The sequence below is a fragment of the Lagenorhynchus albirostris genome, chromosome 21, assembly GCF_949774975.1.
Source record: "Lagenorhynchus albirostris chromosome 21, mLagAlb1.1, whole genome shotgun sequence".
Lineage (NCBI taxonomy): Eukaryota > Metazoa > Chordata > Mammalia > Artiodactyla > Delphinidae > Lagenorhynchus > Lagenorhynchus albirostris.
The window spans coordinates 877,626-904,706 of NC_083115.1; the positions used below are offsets into that span (position 1 = coordinate 877,626).

Consider the following 27,081-nt stretch of genomic DNA (forward strand, 5'->3'; position numbering starts at 1 on the left):
AAGGTTTTAGAAAGTGAACAGAACCATGGATGGAAAGTATCACTGAATTTCCCTTTTTCAGGGAACTATTTGCCGTCTTATATTATTTTTATTTCCAAATTCCCAAGATTTACTAGCCTAAAAGGATTTCTGAGATATCTCACTTTTTTAAGTGCTAGTAGTTAATTAAGAGCAAAATTGAAGCTCTTAACACACGTACACAGTAAAGCACGTATTATTCTTTGGTCACAAATGAAATGAACAGTGTCAACAAAACCTTTTTTTAAAGCCAACACTCATTCAGATTGGCAAATCAAGTTTCTTACACTTGCATTTTAAAAAATAAAATTCAACTGTGGAATTTCACCTTAAAATAAGGTTATTTTAGCTTTGCAGCTTCCATCACTCTCCCCCACTCAATGGCCAGGATGTGCTGATCCGTTCACAGAACATATAAACTGAGAGCGATTCAGAAGGTGAAGCTGAGAGTACATCACTGAATAAGGAATGCATGTACACGTCTAGGCATGAAACCATAAAATGCTGGGGCTGGAAGACTCCGAGGGAGCACCTATCCACCCAATCCCCTTATCCTACAGAGGAGGAAATTTCAGCTCCAAGGGCTAAAGGATGTGACAAAGACAGTGGCAAAGACTCACCCAGTCAGTGATATAACCTACAAGCCAGGTGTCTAAGCACTTTCCATGGTACCCACTCTGCTCCTGTTAGCACAAAAAGTGTGTATTAATGAAATATCAGACAAGACAAACCCACAGAGCTGCCATAGGACTTGTGAGAGGATATAGAGAGTTGTAGAAGAACATGCATCGAGCCACTAAACAATTGTTTGGGAAGGTGTTCTTTTATTTTGCTTTGTTTTGCTGGTTTTGTTTAGCATGCCGCACTTATTTTTAAGCGGTGAAGAGGAATTTAACGACTTTTTAAAAGAATATCCCTTGATCTGCAAACACTCTAAGGGGACGGTAAAGCCTGTCTTGGAAGAAACTAGAAAGTGCATTCGCTTTCCTCCAGCGGGGAGCATCCTTTCCCCACGACGCGACGGCCGCCCCAACCCTCCCCTTCAAGGTCCACCCCAACATGCCCGCAGAGGCCGTCCAGGCCCTCGCTCGCCAGAACCCCGCCCTCCTCTGGGTTCCTCCTTCACAGCTCTGCCCAAGCCGCCCCTCCTAGAAGACAAGCTCCTTGACAGCAGCAAGCCTGTCGCACTCACCTGGCTACGGGACTCCGCAAAATCCTCTGCAGATACTCAACTATGGCTCATGAATTGCAAGCATTTGCTCCCAGAATCCCAGTGAGCGGAATTTTCCAGACCTCGTCTTCCCTACACCAGCACCTGGACCCACTTAAGAGCTATTCCGGGGTGGAAACCCGGGACCCCAGTGTCTGTGGACAATGACGTCGTCGCATGCGTCGCGTCCTCCGAGGGGAGCGGTAACACTACACATTTGTCATCCAAGCAACCGACAGCATTTTAAACCCACGTCCTCCAAGTGGTGCCTGCTTTTTTTTTAACATCTCACAACATCGCCTGCCAGAACTCGCTGCAGAAACCGGCGGACAAAGTTAAGCGCAAGTACCACCGAAGGGCTGCAACGTCTTTCAAGGTGCGGAATCCCCACCGCCGGCCGCGCGCCCGCTCGCTGCGCTGGGCTTCCCTGTTCTCCTGACAGAAACCAGAGCGCCGCGCACTCGGCCGCCGGGCCCCCTCCCGCCTCCCCCGCCGTCCCGGCCTCGGGGGTCGGGGTGAACCCCCCGAACCGCCACCCCACAGAGCGAGCCTTCCGCCTCCTCACCCGCACAAAGAGAGGGCAGAAAGGAAGCAGTTCCCGAACCCGACGTCCAGCGGTCCGGGACCCCGGGACCGAGCAGCCACAAAGCACCGCCGCCCCGACGGCCGCCCGCGCTCCCGCCCCCGCCCGCCCGCCCTCCGGGTCGAGCCTCACCGCGGCGTCGCTTCCTTCCATCTCCCATCGCCCGCCGAGCTGCTGGAGCCTCAGGCGCGCTCTTTGTCGGGCTCCCGGGACACCGGCGGGCGGCGGGCGCGCTCCCTGGCGGAGGCTGCGGCCGGGCCGCGGCCCAGGGACGGCGGGGGCGGGCGCGGGGCCAGAGGGGCTAGTGGAGGGAGGAGAAAGAGAGGGGGAGGGCGGCGGGGCCGAGGGTGGGAGGGGCGCGGGAGATGGGGGCGGGCCCCGCGGGGGAGCGGGAAGGGGGCGGAGCAGCCGGGGAGGTAGGGGGCGGGCAGGAGCGGGGAGGTGGGCGGTGCCCCAGAGGAAGGGAGGGGAGAGACGAGGGGGAGGGGGAAGAAAGGGGGAGGGGCGGGCCCCGCGCCGAACTCGCAGTCGCCTGTCTCCGGCGGAAGCCTGCCTGTTGCTTCGTTCGTCTCCCTGAGGAAAGTGAGCCGCGCTTCCGACGGAGTTTCCTGTCAGGAAGCGCCGCGAGGGGAGCGGCGTCTCGCGTGCTCCCGGGACTAGCGCCCGACACGCCCACGCGTCCCATTGGGTCGCGGCATCCGGGCGAGGGGCCTCTGGCGTCCGTGTAGGGGTTTGCTCGCCAGCGACCCGCCGACCCTTTCCAAGTCCAGTCCCTCGAGGCAGATCCCATGCTCGCGGCCACCGCGGTCCCGGCTCCGAATGCGCGTGCCAGGGGATCCCGGCGTAAAACTGCATTTTCCAACCGAAGTGCCGCACACCGATGCCCTTTTTCCTGTTCGCCTCGAGCTTTTGCGGCAGAGACCGGGGCCGGGAAGGCGCCCTCCTCTGGCCGAGGGAGGGGGAGACCTAAGACCCCCCGCCCCCAGAGGTCCGTTACCCGCGGAGAGCGCGCTCAGCACCTGGAGCAGAGACCCGCATGGCCGGCTGCACGGTGCTATGGTATGAGGATATTGCAGCCTTAAAGTCTGGCTTCTGTGACCGGTGGAAGATGCCCAAATAAAGGGAAATGGCTAACAATGGCCAAGCGTTGAGTCGAGGATGGAGGGTCAGGCTCCTTGGTGGCCCGAGGAGGCAGCCCACCAGGTCAGGGTGCAGGAGGCCCCTGAGGCTCCTGCTTTGCCTTGCCCCATTCACAGCTGCCGGTCAGCCAGCGGCGCCCACCAGCGGAACCAGAATGAGGGGGTGGATGCATTTATGCAGATCCAGTCCAGCTTCTGAAAATGGTCGTAGTCCATGCTACCTGGCCAGAGCAGAAGTTTGGTCAGATGTGTAGGTTCTAAAGCACCCCAGTTACTTGGGCATTTTTCTCTTTTATGGATCCTCCCCTCTTAACAGAATGACGCAAAGAAGACAGTCCCTGTGTGCCTATTCTCAATAAACTCCTACCTTCCTTGAACCCGGAGGTCTGATGACTTTGTTGGCAAAGAATCAGGAGTAAAACCAAGTAGGAAATGCTGTTGCTACCTAGGGCTTGACCGCTGGCCTGGTGGCCTTTACCTGGAAAATCAACCAACAGCTCATACATGGAAGAAGGTCAGGATTTTGAGCTGAATCTAAACCCATACCAACGATGCCCAGACATAACTCTTCATAGAAGAGGCAGAGTAGACGGAGATTTGCATGAGCTTACTAGTTAAGGGACGTGGTAATGGACATCTATAATCTGAGGCTCTGTTTCCTCAATTACTGAAAGAGGATAATAATAGCTTGAAGAACTATTATTAGCATGACAAGTTATGTAAGGTTCCTGGCCCATAGTAAATGTTCAATAAAGAGGCATTTCAAAAGTTAGGCAACAGAAACATTTTCATCACAAAGCAAAGTTTTTATTTTTTTCTCCCTGAATTCAACATGTTTTAAGATTTTACTTACAAAGCTGGTCACACCTATTAAATGATCATTCATTCTTCCCACCTTAAATAATCAAAGGCATAATTGTTGGAGACTCTGATCGGCATAAATTAGCCAGTGTTGCCACTTTTGATTTGATAAAGCCCAAAGCAAATCAAACAAAGGTTGACATCGCATTTTGCCAGCATGTATTTTGTGGATAAATATTTTGTTAGGTTTCTTGAAATATTGGAAATAGAGTATGAATTCGCATTTCTGCTACTCTAGCCCACAGAGATCCCAGGCACCCAGCTCAAAAGATCACAGTTGTGCTCAAGTTTGGTGTCAGAATACACAGACATCCACCTTGTAAAAGTAGGAAGGAGGCACACTGGCCAGGGAGGAGCAACCACTCCGAAAGAGGTATGGGCTGGTCTGTATTTATCCAATGCCATATCCCTCCCTGAACTCTGCCCATGAGCCCCGTATTGTGTTGTGGAAAGAGAGAAAGATAACTTAGGCAAGACATTAGGTACCAGCAGTCAAAAGAAGAAATGAAAAGGAAATGGAAATTCTCTCATGCATGATTCATGCACACAATTAATCCCCGCTATTTCTCTTTTGTTGTTGTTGTTTGTTTTTGGTGGTACGCGGGCCTCTCACTGCTGTGGCCTCTCCCCTTGCGGAGCACAGGCTCTGGACGCGTAGGCTCAGCGGCCATGGCTCAAGGGCCCAGCCGCTCCACGGCATGTGGGATCTTCCCGGACCAGGGCACAAACCCGTGTCCCCTGCATCGACAGGCAGACTCTCAACCACTGCGCCACCAGGGAAGCCCAATCCCCACTATTTCTGAAGGCCAGTTTGCAGAACCAGATTGTGGATTTTTTTTTCGTTTTTTTTTTTTTGTACAAGAGTGAATATTTATTTAGAATGAAAAAAACTTTAATACAAATTTCTAAAAGTTCACAAGTTACGCGCACACCACCAAATCCAGAAAAATCACATATTTTTATTAATTAACCTCCTAAAATATCTTTACAGTACTTTTCCCCCATGTGTTTTGGCTGCATACTTTTGATCATCTCTTTGGAATGACTTTTTTTAACAGCTTTATTGAGATATAACTCATACACCGCACAACTCACCCATCTAAACTGTACAATTCAATGGGTTTTAGTATATTCACAGAGTTGTGCATTTTATAAAAATATTATCATGCCAAAAAGAAACACTATATTCTTAGCAGTCACTGCTCTTTTCTTTCTAACCCCCTCAGCCCCAAACAACCACTAATCTACTTTCTGTCTCTATGGACTTGCCTATTCTGGACTTTTCATATAAATTAAATCATACACTATGTGGTCTTTTTGTGACTGATTTCTTTCACTTAGCCTAATGTTTTCAGTGCTCATCCGGGACCAGCGTATATCAGAACTTCATTCCTTTTGTTGCCAAATAATATTCTACTACCCATTCATCAGCTGATGAACATTTGTGTTGTTTCTACTTTTTGGCTTTTATGAATACTCCTGCTATAAACACTCCTGTGCAAGTTTTTGTGTGGATGTTATATTCTCATTTCTCTTGGGTAGAATTCGTGGGTCATATGTAACTCTGTTTAATTTTATTGCCAAACTGTGCCTCGCAGTGGCTGCACCATCTCGTATTCCCATCAGCAATGTATGAGGGTTCCAATTTCTCCACATCCTAACCAACACTGGTTATTGTCTGTATTTTGATTTTATAGCCGTTCTAATGAGTGTGAAGTGGTAGAATAATTCTGTAACATCATTTCTGATGGGTAGAATAAAAAGTCTTTTCTCCAGCATAGTTGATCAAAAGTTGTTTGGTTTTTTTAATTGACACTTTAGAAAAGTTCCTGTCTCACATTCATTATTGAAAATAACATGTACAATTTTACTGTGTTGTCAAATTTAGGAAGACGTCTCAAGTTTCTTTCATATGTGAGCCGTAGGATATGGGGACATTTCAAGTTATTTAGGCAATGATTAACATTAAGTGCTCTTAAATTCATCTTTATTAATATTGTGAATTTTATCATTTCATAGATGTCAGTTATTTCATGTCAAAAGAGAAAAAGAAAATTTCTCATTGCGTTCTATGGTTCACTCCTCGTTTTTACCTGAATTCTCAAACAATCCAAGAGTCTTAAAACATGCATTTTTAAAGTTTTTATTTGAAATACACAAACTCTAACCTCTACAATATTTTCAATTAGAAGACCTCTTAACACATTAATCATTTATCAGTTGTATACAAATAACTGGTATATTAGAGTGGAGAACGTTAGCTTATTTATTGTTAAATTCCTAGCTTCTAGCACTGTTCTTGGTCCATAGTAAAGACTTCAGTGAATAATTGTTGAGTTGAAATTTGCCCTTATCCAAGGTAGAATTATTCAACTTACATACACAACAAATATTCAACTCAAATATACAACAATCTAAAATCATGTTGTCCTTGAATTTCAGTAGCCCAAAGTGAAACTGAAAGGACAGATCTAAGACAAAATTCACCTGGCATCTGACTCTACTGAATACTGAATGGATGCTGGATGGATAAGAGGATTGGGAGACAAGAAGCAAAGAGTAAAAATCTGGTCACTGTGCTGAGGTGATTTCAAAGAGCAGAGAATCAGGGGAAGATCAAGGAGGAAGTGACATTGGCTCCCTGTGCTGCATGCACAGAAATGTTAGATCATAGGCTGGACCCAGTTCACCTTTTCCCCAGGATCCAAATAAGTTAGGCTATGTCTGGGAAGAAGAAGAAGAGGAAGGAGAAGGAGAAGAAGAAACACAAATAACAAAGGTTTCAGCTTATTTTTTATTATCTTTCTCATGGATAGCTATTCTTTTATTCATTCATATGACCAATATTTCTTGAACATTTGCATGTATTGTACTAGGTATAGTTCACTGACTTTAGCAGCAAATGAAACATCCCTGTCCTCATGAAGCTTACAGTCTAATGACCTTGGGAAGACAGAAAATATGCAAGATAAGTTAATATTTATAAGACCTGATATGGTGATAAGCATTTTAGAGAAAAATAAAACAAGGAAGAGGGACAAGGAGTAAGGAGTGTGGGTGTGGGGAGTGGATGGTTGCAAAGGGTGTTTGGAGAAGGATGCGCCTGAGAAGGGGAAATCTGAGTGAGGACCTGAAGGAGGTGAGGCGCCAGCCTCACAGACAGACAGATGAGGAACTGTGAGTGTAGAGGCCCCGAGGGCTCGCCTGGCGTGTTCGGGCCACAGCAAAGATGTCAGTGTGCCAAGAGCCGAGTGAGGACGGGTGACGGCAGGAGGTGTGGTGTGTGGGGTCTTACAGGCCACTGAGAGGATCTGGGCTTTTAAGTGACTTTGGAAGCTTTTGAGCAGAGGAGTAGCGGGATCTGATTTCTCTTTTACCAGGATCACCTTGTATGGGGTGTCAGAAACAGGGAAGTGAATTAGGAGGCTAATGCAACAATCCAAGCAGATGAGGGTGGCATAGGCCAGGGTGGAAGCAAAGGAGGTAGTGAGAATTGTTCAGATTCTGTCGTATTTTGAAGGCTGAGCTGACAGGATTTTCTGATCAATGGAAGGTGGAAGAGAAAGAGAGTCAAGGATGACTCCAAGTGTTTGGGGGAGAACTGCTTGAAAGATGGAGTTGGGAAACTGAGCTGGGAAGAACCTGCAGGGGAGCAGGACTAGGCGGGGGACGTCAGCGCTCAGCTGTGGACATGGTAAGTTACAGGCATCTTTCAGACACCCAATGGTAGTGCTGCATAAGCAGTTGGAGATCAGAATTCAGGGAAGAGGTTGGTGCTGGAGCTATAAATTTGGAAGTTAGAGTAGAAGTGGTATTTATACCCATGAAATGAGATGAGATCCACAAAGAGGCGGATAAAGAGAAAGAGAAAGTCCAAGGCAACACTAAGAAGTTAGGGGGATGAGTAAGAACCAGCAGAGGAGGTTGAAAAAATAGGAGGAGAGCAGGTAGATGCTCTTAATGGAATATTGTCAGGTTATTTTTACATGAAAGTTTTTCCTCTCTAAAGTTTTCAGTTAGCATTTTCTCTATTCTACTGTCTCCCTACTACAATCATCACTTCTCTTTTTATCAACACGTTCATTCTATCATTTTCAAGAAGAATGGAAGAGAGTGTTTATACCTATAGTTCTAGCAATTTCTCACTTGTCTCAAGCTAATTTGTTATGCCTGACCTAGCTACTAATATTTGTTTACTATTTTTTGCAAAAATAATTACTTCTAGAATTCATTTAAAAAGATATTTAATTAATATATAGGTTTCCAGGCTGATAGAAATTGTTTATTAATTAATTTGTATTTAATTTCTGTATTTTTTGTTACAAAAGAAAAGAAGTGTCAACCACAGCTTCTTGGAATTATACCAAGAAAAATCGAATGGAATGACTATATACATTAGAACCAGGATGTTGAATAAGTTCCATTCCTGGTATAACCAAAACTGTCCTCCACAATCATCTCATTCGGTGTCTTCCCTGTCATTAAATGAAAACTTGGCAGGCCCAGAAATTGTTCAGCTCACTCTAGACACAGGGTCAGTTCAGTAATTAAACTACCCCATCCTGGAAAGCCCAAACTTGACCTGACATCAGATCTTCTTCCCTGCTTAGCTGGAAGTGTGCTATGGGAAGGAGAGTGTAGGTGACAACCTCTGCTCCTGTTCCACAGCCCTAAGTACCCACTGGGACACCTCCTCTTCTTACTGATACTCTCCAGCCCACCCCAATGGATAGACCACAGGAAGGTAGACCCCAGGCCAACTCTCTTGCATGTGGCCCACGTCTGGTCCACAAGAACACTCATGGCCCTTGCTCAGAAACTCTGGAAGTGCAAGCTAATCCCAACCACACAGCAGGGGATCTCAGGCCCTGCCCCTAGAGCACTCAACTCTCTCTCACACTGAGTTTCCTGGAAAGCAACAGTCTCCATTAGCTTTCTGGGGCATGAGTGAGGCCACTATCCTCAGTGTTTTCCAGCTACAGGGAACAACTTCAAATTTCTCCAACGAGTCTCTTTGAAGTCCCTTTATGAGTCTTGGGGTCATAGAGTAGAACCTCCCACCTTCCCCTAATGGGGAGTAGAACCAGGCGACCGCTCTAGTCACCATGTCCTCCCAATCTCCTCACACTCACTTCTTTTTACAGCTTTGATCTAACTATGGGATCCAAGATTGTGGAGCAGGATCTCAGGACCATTTCCTTCAAAATCTGTACATGGGGTGGACGTCTGTTTCACATTCACTTTGTACACTTTCATATCTAATGCATTGACACCTCAGTAGAACCTGAGACAGAAAGAGCCCCATTCTACCTACCATCCTCTTACCTATCTTTTTTTTTTTTTTGCGGTACGCAGGCCTCTCACTGTTGTGGCCTCTCCCGTTGCGGAGCACAGGCTCCAGACGTGCAGGCTCAGCGGCCATGGCTCACGGGCCCAGCCGCTCCGCGGCATGTGGGATCTTCCTGGACCAGGACACGAACCTGCGTCCCCTGCATCGGCAGGTGGACTCTCAACCACTGCGCCACCAGGGAAGCCCCTCTTACCTATCTTGACTTGAAAGAGTCAAAGCATTTTTTTTCTTGCTATAAATACATGTGCACTTATATTTACATGGACATTTAAGTATATACCTTACATATTGTACCTCTTGATATAGCCTTAATCACCTCCATTGTAGATTTATATGTTTGAAGGTGATGACTGAAAGACTGGTACCCTTGTGGACAGAAATCACTGAAAAAATCCTCCATCTACACCTAGCCCAATTCACCACGACCACATTGTGCATATTGGGACACTTCATATTACCTATTCCTCATACCCAACCTGTCCAACTTGATAACTACTAGCCATATGTAGCCATTTAAATGTAAAAGAATTAAATTAAATTAAAACCCAGTTTCTGAGCCTGACTACTATATTTAGACAGTGCAGTCATAGAAAACCTTTCCATCATTGCAGAGTTCTGCTGGACAGCACGGCCTCACAAGGGCTTTGGCACATAGGAGGCACTGAATGGCAAGTGAAAGTTTGGTCCAAAGATACTGTTACCAGAAGGGGAACCCAGAATTGGGCTCTTGTCTAACACCCAGAAATGAATTGTCCGAGGAGACACACTTACTGACAAAGCAAAAGACTTTGTTGGGAAGGGACACCTAGGTGGAGAGCGGCAGGGTAGGGGAACCCAGTAGAACTGCTCTGTCATGCGGCTTGCAGTCTCAGGTTTTCTGGTGATGGGGGTTAGCTTTGGGGGTTGTCTCTGGCCAATCATCTTGCTTGTGCCCATATTTGGTCTGACTCAGTGTCCTTCCTGATGGTACGTGCATCTCTTAGCCAAGACGGTTTCCAGCACGAGGGTTTCTGGGAGGTCGGCAGGACATATTACGGGCTGGCATCTCCTCCCTCCTTTTGGCCCTTCCCAAATTCTCCAGGTTGGTTTTAGGTGGCAGCACCATGTTCCTTATCAGGACCTCCTATTGTGAGACAACTCATGCAAGTGGTTATTATCGTGCCTGGCCAAGGTGAGTGGTTTCGGCCAACGGTTCCCTAACAATACCACATGATTGCCCTGGTTTATTTTTCTGAGAATATAAAGCTTTTTAGTACAGTACTAAGTACTGACTCAACCATAAAGAACAAAAACCAAGGTACATAGGTATAGCTGCTTTTCTATTTCACACTTGAAAACCTATCTGCATCCTCCTACTCCACTAGAAAATGCTTTACCGTCCAAATAATTACTGAAAATATTTGGGGGAAAGTCCCTATTTCCCTCAAAAAACAAATTACTTTTTCAGAATTATTCCAGTGAAAAGGAATTGTTTCAAAAGCAGTGTTTGTATTGAAGGGGGATTCCATATAAAAACTACTTTGCTGAAATAAGCATTTCACGTATAATATTTTTCCAGAGTAGACATGACCTATGAAAATTACCAATGCCTGAGTGCGTCCACATTGTAAAAGTACCCTGGTGTTCAAAAGCAGTCTTTATTGTCACAATCCTCACAATCTTTCTGGCAATGCTTTAGTGATAATGGCAAATCCCAGAAGCTGAATCTGTAAATGTTCTGAATTGTGACCCCAAGAAACTCAGACCAGACTAGCCTTCAGGTGCAGAGACGACCACACCTTCTTTATTTACTTCCTTTTTATCTCCTGCCCAAGGCACATTGCCCAGCACAGAGGAGTTGCCCATCAAGTGTTCCCTGAATGCATAGATGAATGAATTCTCTCTCCTTATTTTGGGAGGGACTAGCATGTGGTTTAGGGATTCCTTTGATTTCAGTGGCTCTACAGAGAGAAATGTTGGTGAACACTGTCAACAAAGCAGGTAAGAGAACTTCCAATAGAACTCTCATCTCAAAATATCTGCTTTAGGAACTCTTACATTTGAAAATTTCTGTAACTGTGTTCATGAAAGGAGAGAAATCTACCCGTTCTCTCTCCATTTCCCGTTAAAAACCCTCATTCTGGACACATCTGCTGAATTACCTTCAAGAGTTGACAAGTTCCTGGGGCTGAATTCTGACCGAGTGGCTCTTTTCGAGTCACCTCACTTCTGAACTCTGTGAGCCCAGCTATTTTGGCCCTATTGATTCATATAAATCCACAGTCAGGAACCCTGGAGAAAAGGGTTTCTTTCCTTCAAAATCAGCTTTACTGATGGATAGTTTACATACTGTAAAACTCACCAATGTTAGTGCTGTGGTACTGTGATTTATAATAAGAAATATACTTGGTCTTCCTTCTGCTCCTGACACAGAGCTCCTGAAGATCTCGAAATTCCTAAGTGGTGAGAGCAAAAGCGTCTTTTGTTATGTTGATGGCATGACGTTAGAACCTCACCTGAGGGCGGGGGCTGGTTGCAAGGAGAACCAACCCTGTGGTTAAAGGGCTAGAACCTGGGCTTCCCTGGTGGCGCAGTGGTTGAGAGTCCCCCTGCCATGTAGGGGATACGGGTTCGTGCCCCGGTTCGGGAAGATCCCGCATGCTGCGGAGCGGCTGGGTCCGTGAGCCATGGCCGCTGAACCTGCACGTCCGGAGCCTGTGCTCCGCAACAGGAGAGGCCACAACAGAGAGAGGCCCGCGTACCGCAAAAAAAAAAAGGTCTAGAACTTTCAGTCCCAACCCCTTGAACTCTGGGAAGGGGAGAGGGGCTGGAGGTTGAATTGATGCCAATTGCCAGTGATTTAATCAACTGTGCCTATGTAATGAAGCCTCCTTAAAAAAAACAAAAGGATGAGGTTCTGGGTTGGAGAACACAAGGAATACAATCTTGCCTTTCGTTCCTTAAGGATGAGCCCTTAATCTGTTGGCTCTGATGGTATCTCCAGGTAGATAGTGTCACAATTGACTTGAATTGTAGGACACCCAGCTGGCACTGGGGAACTGCTTAGTGGTGTGGGGAAAAACCCACACACGTTGGAACTGATGATAAGAATTGTTAAGTTCAGGGTTCAGTGAGCTTTGGCAAATGTATCTAGTTCTGTAAATCACCACTACAATCAAGATATTTCACACCGGGGCTTCCCTGGTGGCACAGAGGTTAAGAATCCGTCTGCCAATGCAGGGGACACAGGTTCGATCCCTGGTCCGGGAAGATCCCACATGCAGCGGAGCAACTAAGCCTGTGTGCCACAACTACTGAGCCTGCGCTCTAAAGCCCGCGAGCCACAACTACTGAGCCCACGTGCCACAACTACTGAAGCCTGTGCGCCTAGAGCCTGTGTGCTCTGCAACAAGAGAAGCCACCGCAATGAGAAGCCTGCGCACCGCAACAAAGAGTAGCCACCACTCACCCCAACTAGAGTAAACCCGCGCAGCAACGAAGACCCAACATAGCCAAAAATAAAATAAATTAAAAAAAAAAAGACATTTCACAACTTCTCCCCCCACAAATTTCCATGCCCCTTTGCAGTCAACCCCTCCCTCCAGACCCTGGATCCTAACAACTACTAACTCGCTTTTCTCTCCGCTGTAGTTTTCCCTTTTCTAGAATCCCACATAAATGTAATCATGCAGTATGAAATCATTTGTTGTCTGCCTGCGTTCACATAGATTCATGCATGTTTTTATATGGATCTGTAGTTTTTCCTCTTTGTTATTTAGTAGTGTTCCATTATATGATATATCAATATAATTTGTTTATTCACCAGGTGATGGACATTTGGGTTGTGTCCAGTTTTTGGCTATTACAAAGAAAATGTTATGAACTTCGATATTCAAGTTTTTGTGTATAGTGCATATATTTTTTTCTTGGATAAATATCCAGAAGCGATATTTCTGGGTCATATGGTTAATGTATGTTTTTTTTTTTAAATGCAAAACAGTTTTCCAAAGTGGCCATATTATTTTGCTTTCCCATCTGCAATGTTTGAGAGTTCCAGTATTCTACATTGTTGCCAACACTTGATATTATCAGTTTTTAAAAATTTTTGGCCTTTTGTGTACGTAGAGTGGTATCTCATTGTAGTTTGACTAGCATTTCTTAATGATAAATAATAATTGAGCATCCTGTCATGTGCTTATTTTCAATTCATATGTCTTCTTTTGTAAAGTGTCTATTTAAATCTTTTGCCCATTTTCTAAAATGGAATCTTTTTGTCTTCTTTTTATTAAGTTGTAAGAATTCTTTATATATCCTGAATCCAAGTTCTATGTCAGGTATGTATTTTGTAAATACATATTTATAAATTTATTTGTATTTGTAAATACATATAATTTTCTCCCTGTTTTTGGCTTGTCTTTTCAATTTCTTAAGTGTCTTTGAAGAGCAAGAGTTTTTAATTTAAAAGTCCAATCTGCCACTTTTTCTGTTATGGCTTGTGTTTTTTTGTTTCCTAAGAAATCTTTGCCTAATATAATGTCACAAAGATTTTCTCCTATGTTTGCTTCTAGAAGTTTTATAATTTTAACTCTTATGTTTACATTACAACTGAATTTTTTTATGTGGTATGAGTTAAAGGTCAAGGTTCCTTTCTTCCTACATGGATAGCCAATTGTTCTAAAACCATTCTTGAAAAGATTACCCTTTCCTCATGTAATTATCTTGTTGAAAATCAATTGAGCATATATGTGTGGGTCTATTTTTGAACTCTCTTCTATTGCATTGATCTTACCAATTAAAAAAAAATTTTGGCCTTTTGTGTATGCTAAGTAAATAAGAGTGGAAGATAAAACCACGAGTCAAAGTCTCAGCGTCATAGAGGGGACTAGGAGGAACACTAGAGATGATGTAACCCGACCTCTTTGCCTTACAGGTGGGGAAACCCTTTACAGACTCTTGGCACAGCTTGAAAGACACTTATTTGAGTACCGTCATCATAATATTTTACTTTATAAATGTCCTAGGTGGACACGTCCCATGATCTGCTCTATTTTGGAGCAATGATCACCTTCTAGGGGGGCCTTCCTGCTGCTCAGCGTGACTTGGGGATGGATGCTCAGGCCACTGGACCCCAGAGCGGGGACCACTGGAGGAGGCCAACCTGGGGGCAGTGGGTCCTATCTGGGCCCTTCACTCCAGCCACTGTCTTCACTTGTCAAATGAGTTACAAATAAAATGCTTTAAGATTTGTAGAGCAATTTAATATTTTTAAAAAATCAACATTTCATCCTCTTACACTAACCCCAAACACACACCCACACACCTCAGAAATGAGACATGGTTTTATCTATCCCTTATGTTTATTTGTTAAATATAACGTTTAGAAACAAAATTGAAAGCCAAGTTGATTTCTTTTGTAATTTAAGCTATATTAACCTGCTACTGATTTTTTCAGATGAAAAATATTTCCAAAAACGGATTAGTAATTTGTAGTTGATGGATATTCAACATTAATGTCAGACTGTAGAACTTGCCTCTCATTTTGTTGTGACTATAAGTTGAATATGCACATATTACAGTTGAAGAACTTCTGAAACTTTTAACAATAAGGAGGGCTACTTTAATGCTCTAAATTTTGTCATTTGGTTAAAATGTCACGTAGTTGTCACACACACACAAAACAACAGGACATCTTCAAATCCATTTTGTTCAGAAAAAAGACTTTGTATGTGATTTCTGAAAGTTATTTAATAGCTAGAGATACACAATCATCATATTTTTGGATATGAGATTGTTTTCTCGTTTAATTTTTTTCTCCTTTGTGGTTTTCTATAGAAATTGCCCATACTAGTTTATATTGCTGATGCTGTTATGGTGCTTTTATAGTAAATGATTGATTCTAGAATGGTTATCCGTAAAAGGACATTTTTCTTTTCTCTTTTAGAATATATTTTGTTTTTCAAACCTTAATTTTTATTTCTTCTAAGGAGTAGGGTTTCTATTGCATCTAAAGGATCTATGTAGACATAGGGCTTAAAAGTGAGAATCAGGACAGATTTTAAACCTCTTCTTTCTTGCTCTCCTTCTCCTTCTGTCTCCTTTCTACCTGTACTGCTTACACCCAGCCCTGCACCCTTGCCTTGGTGACCTCCCTAGGATTTATTTTCTTTCCTTTTCCCTGGGCTCCCTCTCAGCCTCGCTGTAAAGTTCTCAGTCTATCCCTGGTCTTCTCAGCCTGTTGTCATAGTGACAACCACACTCCCAGGAGTAGCAGTCTCATGAGTGGTTGGGATGGACCTGACACCAGGTCCCACAAACAAGCCTGTAACTGTGTGGACTTCAGCGGCTCTGGGCAGACGTTTAGCAGCTAGGCCAGAGCTGTCACCATACGGTGTTGTTAGAGAGAAAAAAAGAAAAACGAGAAAGAAGCCCACACTGTTAAAAACCTAGGCTGGGGGGAGCGGCTAGCGGGCGCCGGGCGGCCGAGTGGCAGAATGAAGACCAACGACCTGGCAGCAGCCCCCGGGGATGCTCTGGGCATGGCCTCAGGACCCCCACAGCAGAACAGCCAGAAGGCAGAGGAGAACCCCAGCCTCCTGGACGCACTCCTCCGCGACTTCCCAGCCCTGCTGGGCCCGGAGAGCCTGTTGCCATGGAAGGTCCGAGGGACAATGCTGATCCAGGAGGAGGTGAAAGGCGAGCTAGCTGAGCTGGCCATGAGCTAGCTGAGCTGGCCATGGGCTTCCTGAGCAGCAGGAGCGCTCGGCCGCCACTTGCTGCCTGCCTGGCTGCTGCGGACGGACCTTTCTGAGTTGCGGAAGTTGCCGGAGCAGGTGGAGGAGGATCGCGATGAGGAGGAGGAGGCCCCTGTGAGCCTGCTGGACGCTGCGGGCCTGGTGCGGAGCCTCTTAGACCGGCTCTGGGAAGTGTGCAGCCAGTGGCAGAAGCAGGTGCCCGTGGCTGCCTGGGTCCCGCAGCGGCAGTGGCTCGTCTCCGTGCATGCCATCCGTAATGCGCGCCTCAGGATGGAGGACAAGCACGTGTGCCTCCCAGCCTTCAACCTGCTCTTTGGCCTATCGGACTCTGTGGACCGCGCCTACTTTGCCGTGTTCGATGGGCACGGAGGGGTGGACGCCGCGGGGTACGCGTCTGTGCACATGCACGCTGTTGCTGCCCACCAGCCGGAGATGCCCACTGACCCTGCGGGGGCCCTGCGAGCAGCCTTCCGCTGCACCGATGATATGTTCCTCTGGAAAGCCCGGCGAGAGTACAGATAAAAGCTACGTTTACACTGTACCCTCATCTATAAGCGTGCAGCAGAATTACGTCGAAAACAACACACGTACGGTAAAAAACATCTTATTGCTAAAAACTGCTAGCCGTCATCTGAGCCTTCCAGTCGTGATCTTTTTGCAGTAGGAACATCAAAGATGACTGCTCACAGATCATCACGACAGAGAATAATAATAATGAAAAAGTTTGAAATATCGCAGGAGTTACCAAAATGCGGCACAGAGACAGGAAGTGAGCAAATGCTGTTGGAAAAATGGTGCCAATAAACTTGCTCGGCGCAGGGTTGCCACAAACCTTCAGTTTGTGAAAAACGCACCATCTGCGAAGGGCAATAACGCGAAGCAGCAATACGAGGTCCACCTGACCCTCCCCACCCTCCAAACACCTCCCCCGGGCAGGTCCCACTAGGCTGCTGGTGTCGGCAGTTAGCGCGATGAGGCGCGTTTGTTTCTGAAAGAAGAAAGGACGCATTGGTCCCTCTGTGACCTTACCGCCCACTGAACCTCACCGCGGAACCTCGGGGGTCCTCCTAGCAGGGTGGATATTAAGATCGTGTCCATTTCTGAGATCGGGAAACAGGCCCAGAGAGCTGAGGCCTGGCCCAGTCGACAAGGCAGGAAGAGACGCGGGGTGGGGGTGGGGGTGGGGGGTAGGCACCGTCATCAGATGCTCTGAGCACAGACCTCACCAGAATTAACAAGGCTGCATTTGAATCTGAACAGAAAACCTTCCAGGTCTAAGACTGTAAGCTGGGAGCCCCGCCACCCGCCACCCGGGAGCTCAGGGCTGCCACTCTAGTCAAGAAAGAATTCTCTGAAGCAGAGCTGTTTAGCTTAGGCTGTGTTTATTAAAAACACCTTTGCTGAGACGTTAAAAAAAACAAACCTAGGCTGGTTCATTGCCTGCTCACTGATGAGGATTTAAAGGACAAGGTAAAGATAGGTACAAATATTTAGAGAAATATGACTGTAGACAGATGACATTCTGGATAATAAGGGAAATAACGTAATTTTAGAACACAGTGAGCCACAGACTTAAGGAAACTAGTTGGAAAAACATCTCCATTTGAAAAGGACCTAAAGGGTCTCGGAGGAAAACTTGGCAGAGACTAAACAGTCAAATTAGTGAGCATCTTTCTTAGAATTAAGGCTAGCTCAGGACTTTCTTTCTGAAACAGAACAGTTTGCTCCATATAATACCATTTTACCAATAACACTACGTCACAAACCTAGTTCACCCAAGTATTACATTATAGTAAGAATCCAGTGAAGCAAAGGTTGAAGGATGAAAATAGAAGTCCTTCCTCCTTCCCCTCCTCCCCAAATTCATGGAATCGTGGACCTGGAAATCATCTATTTCAACCTTACCCTCAAGGCAGGAAGCCCTTATACAGCAGTTTTAACAGGTGGCCATCCAGGTTCTGCTTCATTACTTCCAGTTGACAGAGAAGTGAGTCATTGCTTCACAAAGCAGCCCATTCTATTTTTAACAAACTTCAGGTAAAAATCCTCCACTAATAAAGAGCTAACACTCATGTTCTATTTACTCTGTGCTAGGCAGAGGCCTCCGTGCATTAGCTGGGAATCCCCACACGACCCCATGCAGCAGGCCAGTGGCTCCGAGCAACTAACCCCACCACAGCAAGGACGGGATCTGGATTTAGGTCCAGCCTGACTCCAGAGCATCCTATGTAACCCCTGTGCCATGGGGCCGCAGGTCACACATGCCTCCCTGTAGCTTCGCCATTCACGCTGGTCTCGACACCAGCGGTCAAGCCACCACTCCCATTCCTCTTCCACTCCAATAGCCTTCAGACCCTTGAAGATGGCAACTGTCATCTCCCCACCCTGCCCCGCAACTCCTCTCCTCACTGCTTATTCAGCGGCAAATTTTTGGAAGCCTCTTTCATCTGGATGACCATCTTCTCAGGATGGGTACTGAAGAGCAAACACAGTAGATAAGGTATAAACAGAGTAATAATTACAGATGAAATTGTCATGTTTTGGCTACCAGATTCAGTGGAGGAAAAGATTTTATAGGTAATAAGCATAAAAATTATCTTTTTAAATATTTACTACTGCATGTATTTATGTGTACTCGCAAATCTTTTCATTACTAACATAGTAATTATCGTTCTAAACACATTATAGTGCTGCATAATGATACTTATTGCCCAAGCTGAATTATATTTCAGGAGCTAAGAATGAATTTCATGGATGCAACCATTTCTGTGCATCTCTGCTACCATGGCAACCAGTTAAAACAGGTTTGCTTAATTAATTAGTTGTTGGTAAAGTACTATGAAGATGAAGACTGCTATTAATAGATTCACAGTGTTTGGTATTAACGCTAGTGTGATTAACATAAACGTAAAGTGTTTATGGCCGGAGTAGACCAATTCATTTTCCATTAACAGCCATATTTCATCATTGAATTAAGAAAAGGATTTTTTAAAACTTTTATCACCCTTTTTATTTTTAACAAATTGTCTAGTCTCTCTTTTATGCTTCTCTTGGCCAAATCTTAACCAACTCACATCATACACTCAGGCAGAAGAGAAAATTAGTGATAATCAAAGTTTCCTGATGAAAAAGGAATATCTTCTGATGGTGGTGACAATACTCAAATGCCACTGCTGAGCCTTTCCGTTTCCTAAAGCTGAATGCAGGGTATGGAGATTGTCCCGAGTGAGAGCTGGAGGAATGGCCGCATCATCCCCCAGGACCTATTTCCCAAAATGGCACAAGGGTTGTTTGCAGGGAGCTTGTCAACCTCCCTTAACTCCCACCAATGCTTATGCAATCGAAGTAAAAACCGCTGTTTGCCATGCAGATGGAACTATGTGACAAGCTCTCCAGATTGTCAAACCTCCAAACAGATGGGCTCCAGGTCTGCCACAGGTTGAAATTCTGGAGCTGCCGTTGCTCCTTTCCTACCTGCCTCCTTGCTATGATCTCTTGAGTCTCCAGGGAGATCTTCTATCATGGAATTTAGAAGTGGGAAGACCCACCCAAGGCCCTCTACTCTAGCTCCCTGCATTCTAATAGGTGAGGTATTTCACAGATGAGGAAAAACAAAGTTCAGAGTTAGCTGAACTCAGAGAGTGCTGGGCTGGGCTGGGCTGGGCTGGGCTGGGCTGGGCTGGGCTGGGCTGGGCTGGGCTGGGCTGGGCTCCATTTGGATTGTGGTGGGGTTACATGGCTGGTTGGAAGTCTTATCCTCAGGTAGACTGAGAATACCTTCCGCTATCCTAGCTTAAACCAGATCCATGAACCTCTGGCTGGGTCCATTTAAATGGATTCAATGGACTACCTCATTGCCAGTAATTGAAATGTCCTCATTTACATGAGGGCAAGGAGTGAATGCTCAGGCCTGGGCTCCTCTTCTTTTTTGGTACGCGGGCCTCTCACTGTTGTGGCCTCTCCCGTTGCGGAGCACAGGCTCCGGGGGCGCAGGCTCAGCGGCCATGGCTCACGGGTCCAGCCGCTCCGCGGCATGTGGGATCTTCCCGGACCGGGGCACGAACCCGTGTCCCCTGCATCGGCAGGCGGACTCTCAACCACTGCGCCACCAGGGAAGTCCGGGCTCCTCTTTAGATGGTGGCACACCCCAGTGCCCACCTGGGGCCAGAATAAGACAAAGGATGAACATGACTTCAATATTTCCCTTCCTCTGAATACCCTGTGCTTTCATGTTGGCTTTTGTAGCAGCGTCTTATGCTCTTTAACATCCCTTGGTGTTAAGCATCCTCAGATGTTAACATCTGCAGCCCTCCCACCGCACGTTAGATTTACCCCTCCTTGGAGTCATCCTTTGTGACTGACAAGGACTCTTACAGAAAAGGCATCACCAGCATCTCCATCCCCAGGTTATGTATTTGTGGTTTAAAAGAATCCTTCAGTCTGTTAAGCCTAAGGAGTGATTGAAAATGGCAATTTCAAGTCTATGGCAGATCAGTGGGAGAATTCCTGTGCTGAACAGTCTAACCTGAGAAAGAAAGGTCTGGCTTGCAAGATACCAAATGGGATGCTGTTCAAATGCAGCTTATATGTAACTGCCTGCTGGAGATGCTGTGGAGGGAATTCAGGTGACCTTGGGCCAGATGGCCTTTCAGATGCCTCCAGCCCTGAGATTCTTAATGATTGTGTTGCATGAATGGCGGCTCGATTCACTGTTGGTCAGTGGCCACTTGTAAAGGCTTTCTTACACCTCTACAGAGCTCTGTCCTTAGCTCTGGCAGTGCTTATCAAACAGTATCAGTTCAGGAAGTTGGAATTATCAGCCCCATGTGGCGTAGTGAGAAAGAGGCACTCACAAGCTCTCAACAAGTGGGGGCCATGGGCTGATCTAACAAGATGGCACTGAAAGACCTTCTCTTTATCAAAATACCATCTCTCTTCTCATCCTTATCATCCGTTTTGTGCTCCTATCTCAACATCTATCTTCTCTTCCCTAACACTAAGCCCTGTGTCTAAATATATGAACCTTTTTCCTTTCTTTACAGGATTTTGTTCACTCAAGAGGTCTTCCCTGAACTCCGTTAATCTCCCCAATTTATATCTTATCTTTCTCCTTCCTTTATATTCCAAACTCTTACCAAAAGAAATAATACCTGGGACTTCCCTGGTGGTGCAGTGGTTAAGAATCTGCCTGCCAATGCAGGGGAGATGGGTTCTATCCCTGGTCTGGGAAGATCCCACATGCCACGGAGCAACTAAGCCTGTGCACCACAACTAGTGAGCCTGCACTCTGGAGCCTGCGACCCACAACTTCTGAGCCTGTGCTCCACAACAACAGAAGCCACCGCAATGAGAAGCCCGTGCACTGCAACGAAGAGTAGCCCTTGCTCGCCACAACTAGAGAAAGCCCACGCGCAGCAACGAAGACCCAACGCAGCCAAAAAAAAAAAAAAGAGAGAGAGAGAAATGATATCTAAAGTTATTGAGCAGTTGCTATGCATCAGGAACTGGGCTTAACAATTTAAGTGGATTATTTCATTTATTTCTCATAATATTTTAATATGATACTTTTATCCCTATTTAGTATATGAGGCAATAAGGCTTAGAGAGATTAAAAATCTTTCCTGAGGCCCTACAGTTAATGCTGAAGTCTGGGTACAAATCCAGGCAGTTTAACTCCAGTGATCTTAACCAATAAGGCCTCATCCTCAGGACCTGGGTCCCTGGCAATCTGACCTTTGACCCTGCACTGCTGAAACTGCCCCTCCTCCAGCTTTGTCCTTGTCCTACTTGACCTTCCCTCCATTGACCTTCTTTCTTCCTTGACTTCATGAGACCATGTGCATCCTTTTTTTTATCCGCAAATTTCTTCCTTATGCAAATGTTCTGGCCTTTGCTTTTTTTTTTTTTTTTCCCCATCTTCTTCTCTCCCTTTTCTTATTTTTTGCTCTTTATCTACCTTGGCAATCTCATCCTTTCCCACATTTCAGATACAAAATCAATGCAGGTATCTGAGCTCATTTTTGAGTTTCAGTTTTTATATCTAACTGGTGAACGTCCCAGGGACACCTCAAACTCAGCATGTCCAAAGCCAAATTCATCTCTCTCCTTTATTTGTACACCAACCTCACTTCCTGCTGATGAAATGATGTCATGTCCTGGAAAGAACACAAAGCAGGGAAATGAGGGGACGTGGATTCCAGTCCCTGACATGCTGGCTGTATGAACCCTATCTCCTGAGTAAGGGGGTGTTCAATGGGTGGCATTAGATGCCATCCACTCTGTATTCCTACAACTCCTCATGTCCCACATCCATCACTCTTTCAGGTACCCAGGGATGGAATCTTAGAGTCATCTTTCACCCCTGCATATATTCAATCTTGAAATGGAAAGGAAATTTTTCTAATAATTGATTAATTAATTTTAATTTAATTTATTTATAGAATACCTACAAGATGACAACACTGGGAAACACAGTGGAGAATGAATGAGAAAAAGTCCCTACCTCATGGAGTGAGTGGAGGCTGACAGTAAACATCTGCATGAATAAACGTTTTAAATAATAGAAAGGAACAAAAAGAGCCGTGACGAAAAAGAAAGCAGGTCAAGGGTTTGCAAGCGGCTTGGTGGGAAATGTTTTAGTTAGGGTAGTCTGAGGAGATGATGTTGGAGCATTGACCTGACAATGAGGGAACGTACCACAAAGACGGGAGGGGAGCCTGGGGAGAGGGCAAAGGTCGTGAAATGGGAGCAGTGAGAGGATCCTCGTGGTTGGTGCAGAGCACTAAGGACCAGAGCTCAGCATGAAGGCGGGAGTCCAGGTCTTTGGGCCTGAAGGCCATGCTCAGAATTTGGATTTAGATTTTAACTGGTGGGGATACCTTAGAGGATTTTAAGCCTGAGAATAACTTGGCCTGATTACATTTTAAAAGATCACCTACTGCTATGTGGAGAATAGATCATGGAGTTTGCAGCAGGACAAGAGTGATGACAGGAGGACCTATAAGATTCAGTTGTCAGGTAAGAGAGTCTTGGGGCTTGGAGCAGAATATCCATGCAGGTGACGAGCTTGCTGAAGAAGCTACATGTGAGGGGCTGTGTCCCTTATTACTGGAAGTACCCTGAAAGGGGGGGAAGTCAGGGATGTTGCCCATGAGTCAGGTTTGGACAACATGGTATGGAAGGTTTCGCTACCGCCAACATTCTACACTCTATGAGACTTGATTCCATTTTATGTAGAATCTGCCTTATCTACTTTTTATATGGCCCCATAACCCTGTAAGTCAGAAGACAAAAGGGACAGGCATTAACGCAGAGGTCAGAGCTAACTGGAGCTGGTCTAGCTAGTTATCCTACCTTTAGGAGCTGACTGGTCCCCAGTGTAGTAGGGTGATTTGCCATAACGAATGAGCCCCAATGCATGACACCCATTTTACTTATCTATGTGGAGTCAGAATCCCCTGAGCCTTAAATTCATAGTAAAAGGGGTATCAATTTGTGAAGATTAAATGAGGGAATGCATAAAGTTTATAGAAATCTAAGTTACTAAAAGTATAAATTTTTATAGAAATCTAAGTTACTATTCTTACTTAAATGAAATTCAGTGCAAAAGTACAATAAAATGTCTTACAATGTGCTCTGTCCCTTTGCAAAGCTGTAACTGCTGGAAATGCTACAATTCTTGAACTTGCTGGGCCAGACCCAAGGACAGCTACGTGTCTTTGTATACAAAGTTAATATGTGTCAGACAAACACACAGGACTATACGCCCAGGCAAATTTCCAGTAATGAGACAAGGGTAAGAGTAAGAAGTAAGTGTTTCCCAACATGCTCTGAACCAGAATTCCTCTGTTTTGATGTCATCAGCACACTTTTTCTGCCATTTTATCTTTTCTCACAAAAAAGAAACCAAAAACTGTGATTTCTAATATTATTTCAAAATTGTGCTTTTCCTATGTGGTTTTTTAAAAAAACATCCTTTTTTTTAATTAATTAGTTTATTTATTTATTTATTTTTGGCTGTGTTGGGTCTTCATTGCTGCACGCAGGCTTTCTCTAGTTGCGGCAAGTGGGGGCTACTCATCATTGCGGCGTGCAGGAGCTACTCTTTGTTGCGGCACGCGGGCTTCTCATTGCAGTGGCTTCTCTTGTTGCAGAGCATGGGCTCTAGGCACGCAGGCTTCAGTAGTTGTGGCATGCGGGCTCAGTAGTTGTGACTCGCGGGCTCTAGAGTGCAGGCTCAGTAGTTGTGGTGCACGGGCTTAGTTGTTCTGCGGCATGTGGGATTTTCCCGGACCAGGGCTCGAACCCATGACCCCTGCATTGGCAGGCGGATCGTTAACCACTGCACCACCAGGGAAGCCCTCCCATGTGGTTTTATAGAGAGCAAAGGAATGAAGACACATATTTGAAAAAGGGAGACAAGAGATAATCAAAACTGAATTTTGTTCTAATTCTCTTCTGAATTCTGTCACTTGTACATTGTCATAATTCAGACCTTTACATGAATTTCATCATCAAAGAAACTTTAAGGGGAAAAGAGAATTTCTCTTTTCATTAAAATTGTTTTATTTTATGTGTATGTGTTTATATGGAAACAAAACAAATCTGATGAGAAACAGCTGGATGAACATGTGGTTTCAAAACCATTACATAATAAACGAGGAAAAGATTCAGATTCCCACATTGCACCTAACATGTGGTATTTCATCCCTACAGCACCCCTCCCCCCACTTTTTAAAGGATATCAAATTCTAAAGTGATTTCACAGGTGACCCACCTTCTAGAATTACATTCTGCAAACTTATTTCCCTCCACATGCTTAGTGAAATGCGGGGTGAGCCTCCCAGATGAGTGAGCCCCCAACATGTTCTTCTCCAAGCAAGCCTAAGTGTATGTATAAAACCAAAATGTCAGGCATGATAAATCTAGGTCTATAATATATAAAGTGAAGAAAATCATACATAACAGCAGAATATCAATGATTGACATATCAAAAACCTTCAATTCTATGCCAGCAAAGGTTGTCTATAAGTTGACCAGGTCCAGACACCAACAGAATTTCTTCAGTTTTCTTTAAAAAAAAGTCTGGGACATAAACAAAAGCACCTCATGAAAGTACTTTTTTCATGGGTCACTGAAACTCAAAATCACTGAACTTATGAAGAGTTCAAAGGAATATCATAAATCCACATGAAAGGCTTGAGCACTGGCTTGGGTGTTTTCATTTCATTCGTAACACTTGATGTTGCTGCCAAAAGTTCAATTTTCTCTCTCTTTCTTTTTAATTGAATGAAATACCTATAAAGGAATCATACCTCCTAAAAAGAAAGCACAACTTTACAAGAGAAGAATGATGACTCTCATCTCCAGTTAAATACAACTTCCATCTTGGTAAATTTGAATAAAGGAATATGCTGCCAGTGAGTTGGCCAGTAATGCAGGTAGGAGGGAGGGAGTTACAAAAAGACCGGGTCCTTACTTATCCTACCGCCTCTCCCCAGGAATCTGGTACATGTCCATAAACTACTTTGACCTTATAGAAAATGGGTGGAACAGAAAAGAGTAGAAAAAAAAAGAGTAAAGACCCAAGACTTGACGCATGTTAACCAGGAGGCCAGTTCTACGTTCAGCATCAGACCACACATTTTGCCAAATATCATAGACTGGCAAACAGCATATATGGCCAAAATGATTGTGGTAAGAATTCACAGGTATGGAATCATGCTACATAAACAGGATCTCAAAGCAGTTTTAGTGGTAGCTCAGGGTCAAAAGCTTTTCAATTTACTGTGATATTCAGCCAAACAGCTCCCACACAATCCTCTCATCTGGTCATGGTTTTGTGGGGCTGTGGACTCTACAATCCCTCCCACCTGGGAGGAAAATGGGATCCAACCTATTACTTTTGCAGGCCATGTTTAGGTTCATAGCTGGGGGGAAATACCGTGACCACATATTGTGTCAGGGCTCAGATACTCAGAGGCATTAACCACATTATGATTTTTCTGCAGGACCTGAGTCTTTTTTGTCTCCTTCTCCCTACGCTGCTGGCCAGTCTCCCAGCTCAGGGCCTGGAGCAGCTGCATCTGGGGATCTGTGCTGAGGACTGTGCCCTGCCCCTATTGCAGTCCCCCCACCCCACCCCTCGAACAACTGCATTCAGGACCAAGTAAGATGCTGTGCTGCACCCGGCTCCTCCCTGTCAGGGCCTATCACATGTATTGATCGCTCTCTGCTTATTACTCTTGCCCAGGCACTCATCACCTCACAACTGACTAATTCCTGCAATCTCCTGGCTGCCTTCCCCCCTCAAACCCGTGCTGCGAACAAGTGCCAGCCTATAGCTTCAAAGGTAGCCTCCCTTCTCCAAGCCAGACTGGGGTAATGCAAACAGCCTGGACTTTGGAGCAACAGATGGGATTCAAATCTAGGCTCCATGATTAATTAAGTCACTAACCAAGTCACTCTACCCTTAAACCCATTTACTGACTTGTAAGTGTGTTAATCCCCACCTGGTTATCAAATAGATTAAATAAGATTATATCAATTGTATCCTTGAAAACATCTAGTACCCAGTTTATAGCAGATATTAAATGAATGTAAATTATTATCTATTCTTTTTCACTATATTTACTGTTCTTTGTCAACTCATTCCATGGTCTTTAATCTAATCACCAAGACCAGGTCTTTTTCTCTAGAGTTTGCAGTCTGGTGCAAACAGTAAAACATTGGTGTATTCCCCCACTTTTCGGACCAAATTCAAGACAACATTTATTCAACAAACACAGAGTTAGTGTCAACTAGATACTAGATACTGTACAAGCCTACTATATCAACATGAAATACAATAAAACATGAAAAATACTGTGAAAGCAAAAGAACTATGAAAGTTCTATGAGAACCTTGCTCTGTGGTGTACCACAAAGATTCACAGAAGAGATTCTCCAAGGATGAATAGGAGTTTGGTGGAGAGATGGGGAAGGCTATATAGAAAAATGTGAAGGCTTAGGTATGACCCGGGGAGACAGGCAGATGAGACTTTTGAAGAAGTTAAGGCCCAAATTGTGAAAATCCTTGAATACCATTATAGAGGTTTAGGACTTTGTTACAGGCAATTGAGAGAACATTTTAAGGAGAGAATGAAATGAAACCAAGAGATTCACAGTTCCATTGAAAAAGTTCACCAAAGG

The 27,081-nt window shown here is 44.9% G+C and overlaps 1 protein-coding gene, 1 long non-coding RNA gene and 1 pseudogene across 2 annotated transcripts in view; 2 read left to right on the forward strand and 1 right to left on the reverse strand.

The window, feature by feature from the left end:
- Positions 1–2,076, reverse strand: part of PSD3 (pleckstrin and Sec7 domain containing 3) — a 496,191-nt gene extending 494,115 nt beyond the window's left edge. Inside the window, exon 1 of the mRNA XM_060136247.1 lies at positions 1,944–2,076. Within this exon, the coding sequence (XP_059992230.1) occupies positions 1,944–1,964 (21 nt within the window). The 5' untranslated portion in view covers positions 1,965–2,076. The remainder of the gene's footprint in view (positions 1–1,943) is intronic.
- On the forward strand, positions 1,188–23,602 carry LOC132512563 (uncharacterized). The gene is made up of 5 exons (XR_009538225.1): positions 1,188–1,604; positions 13,431–13,474; positions 22,333–22,402; positions 22,822–22,909; positions 23,544–23,602. It is a non-coding gene; the product is annotated as an uncharacterized LOC132512563 (long non-coding RNA).
- On the forward strand, positions 15,632–16,414 carry LOC132512716 (protein phosphatase 1F-like; annotated as a pseudogene).
- Positions 23,603–27,081: the final 3,479 nt, after the last annotated feature.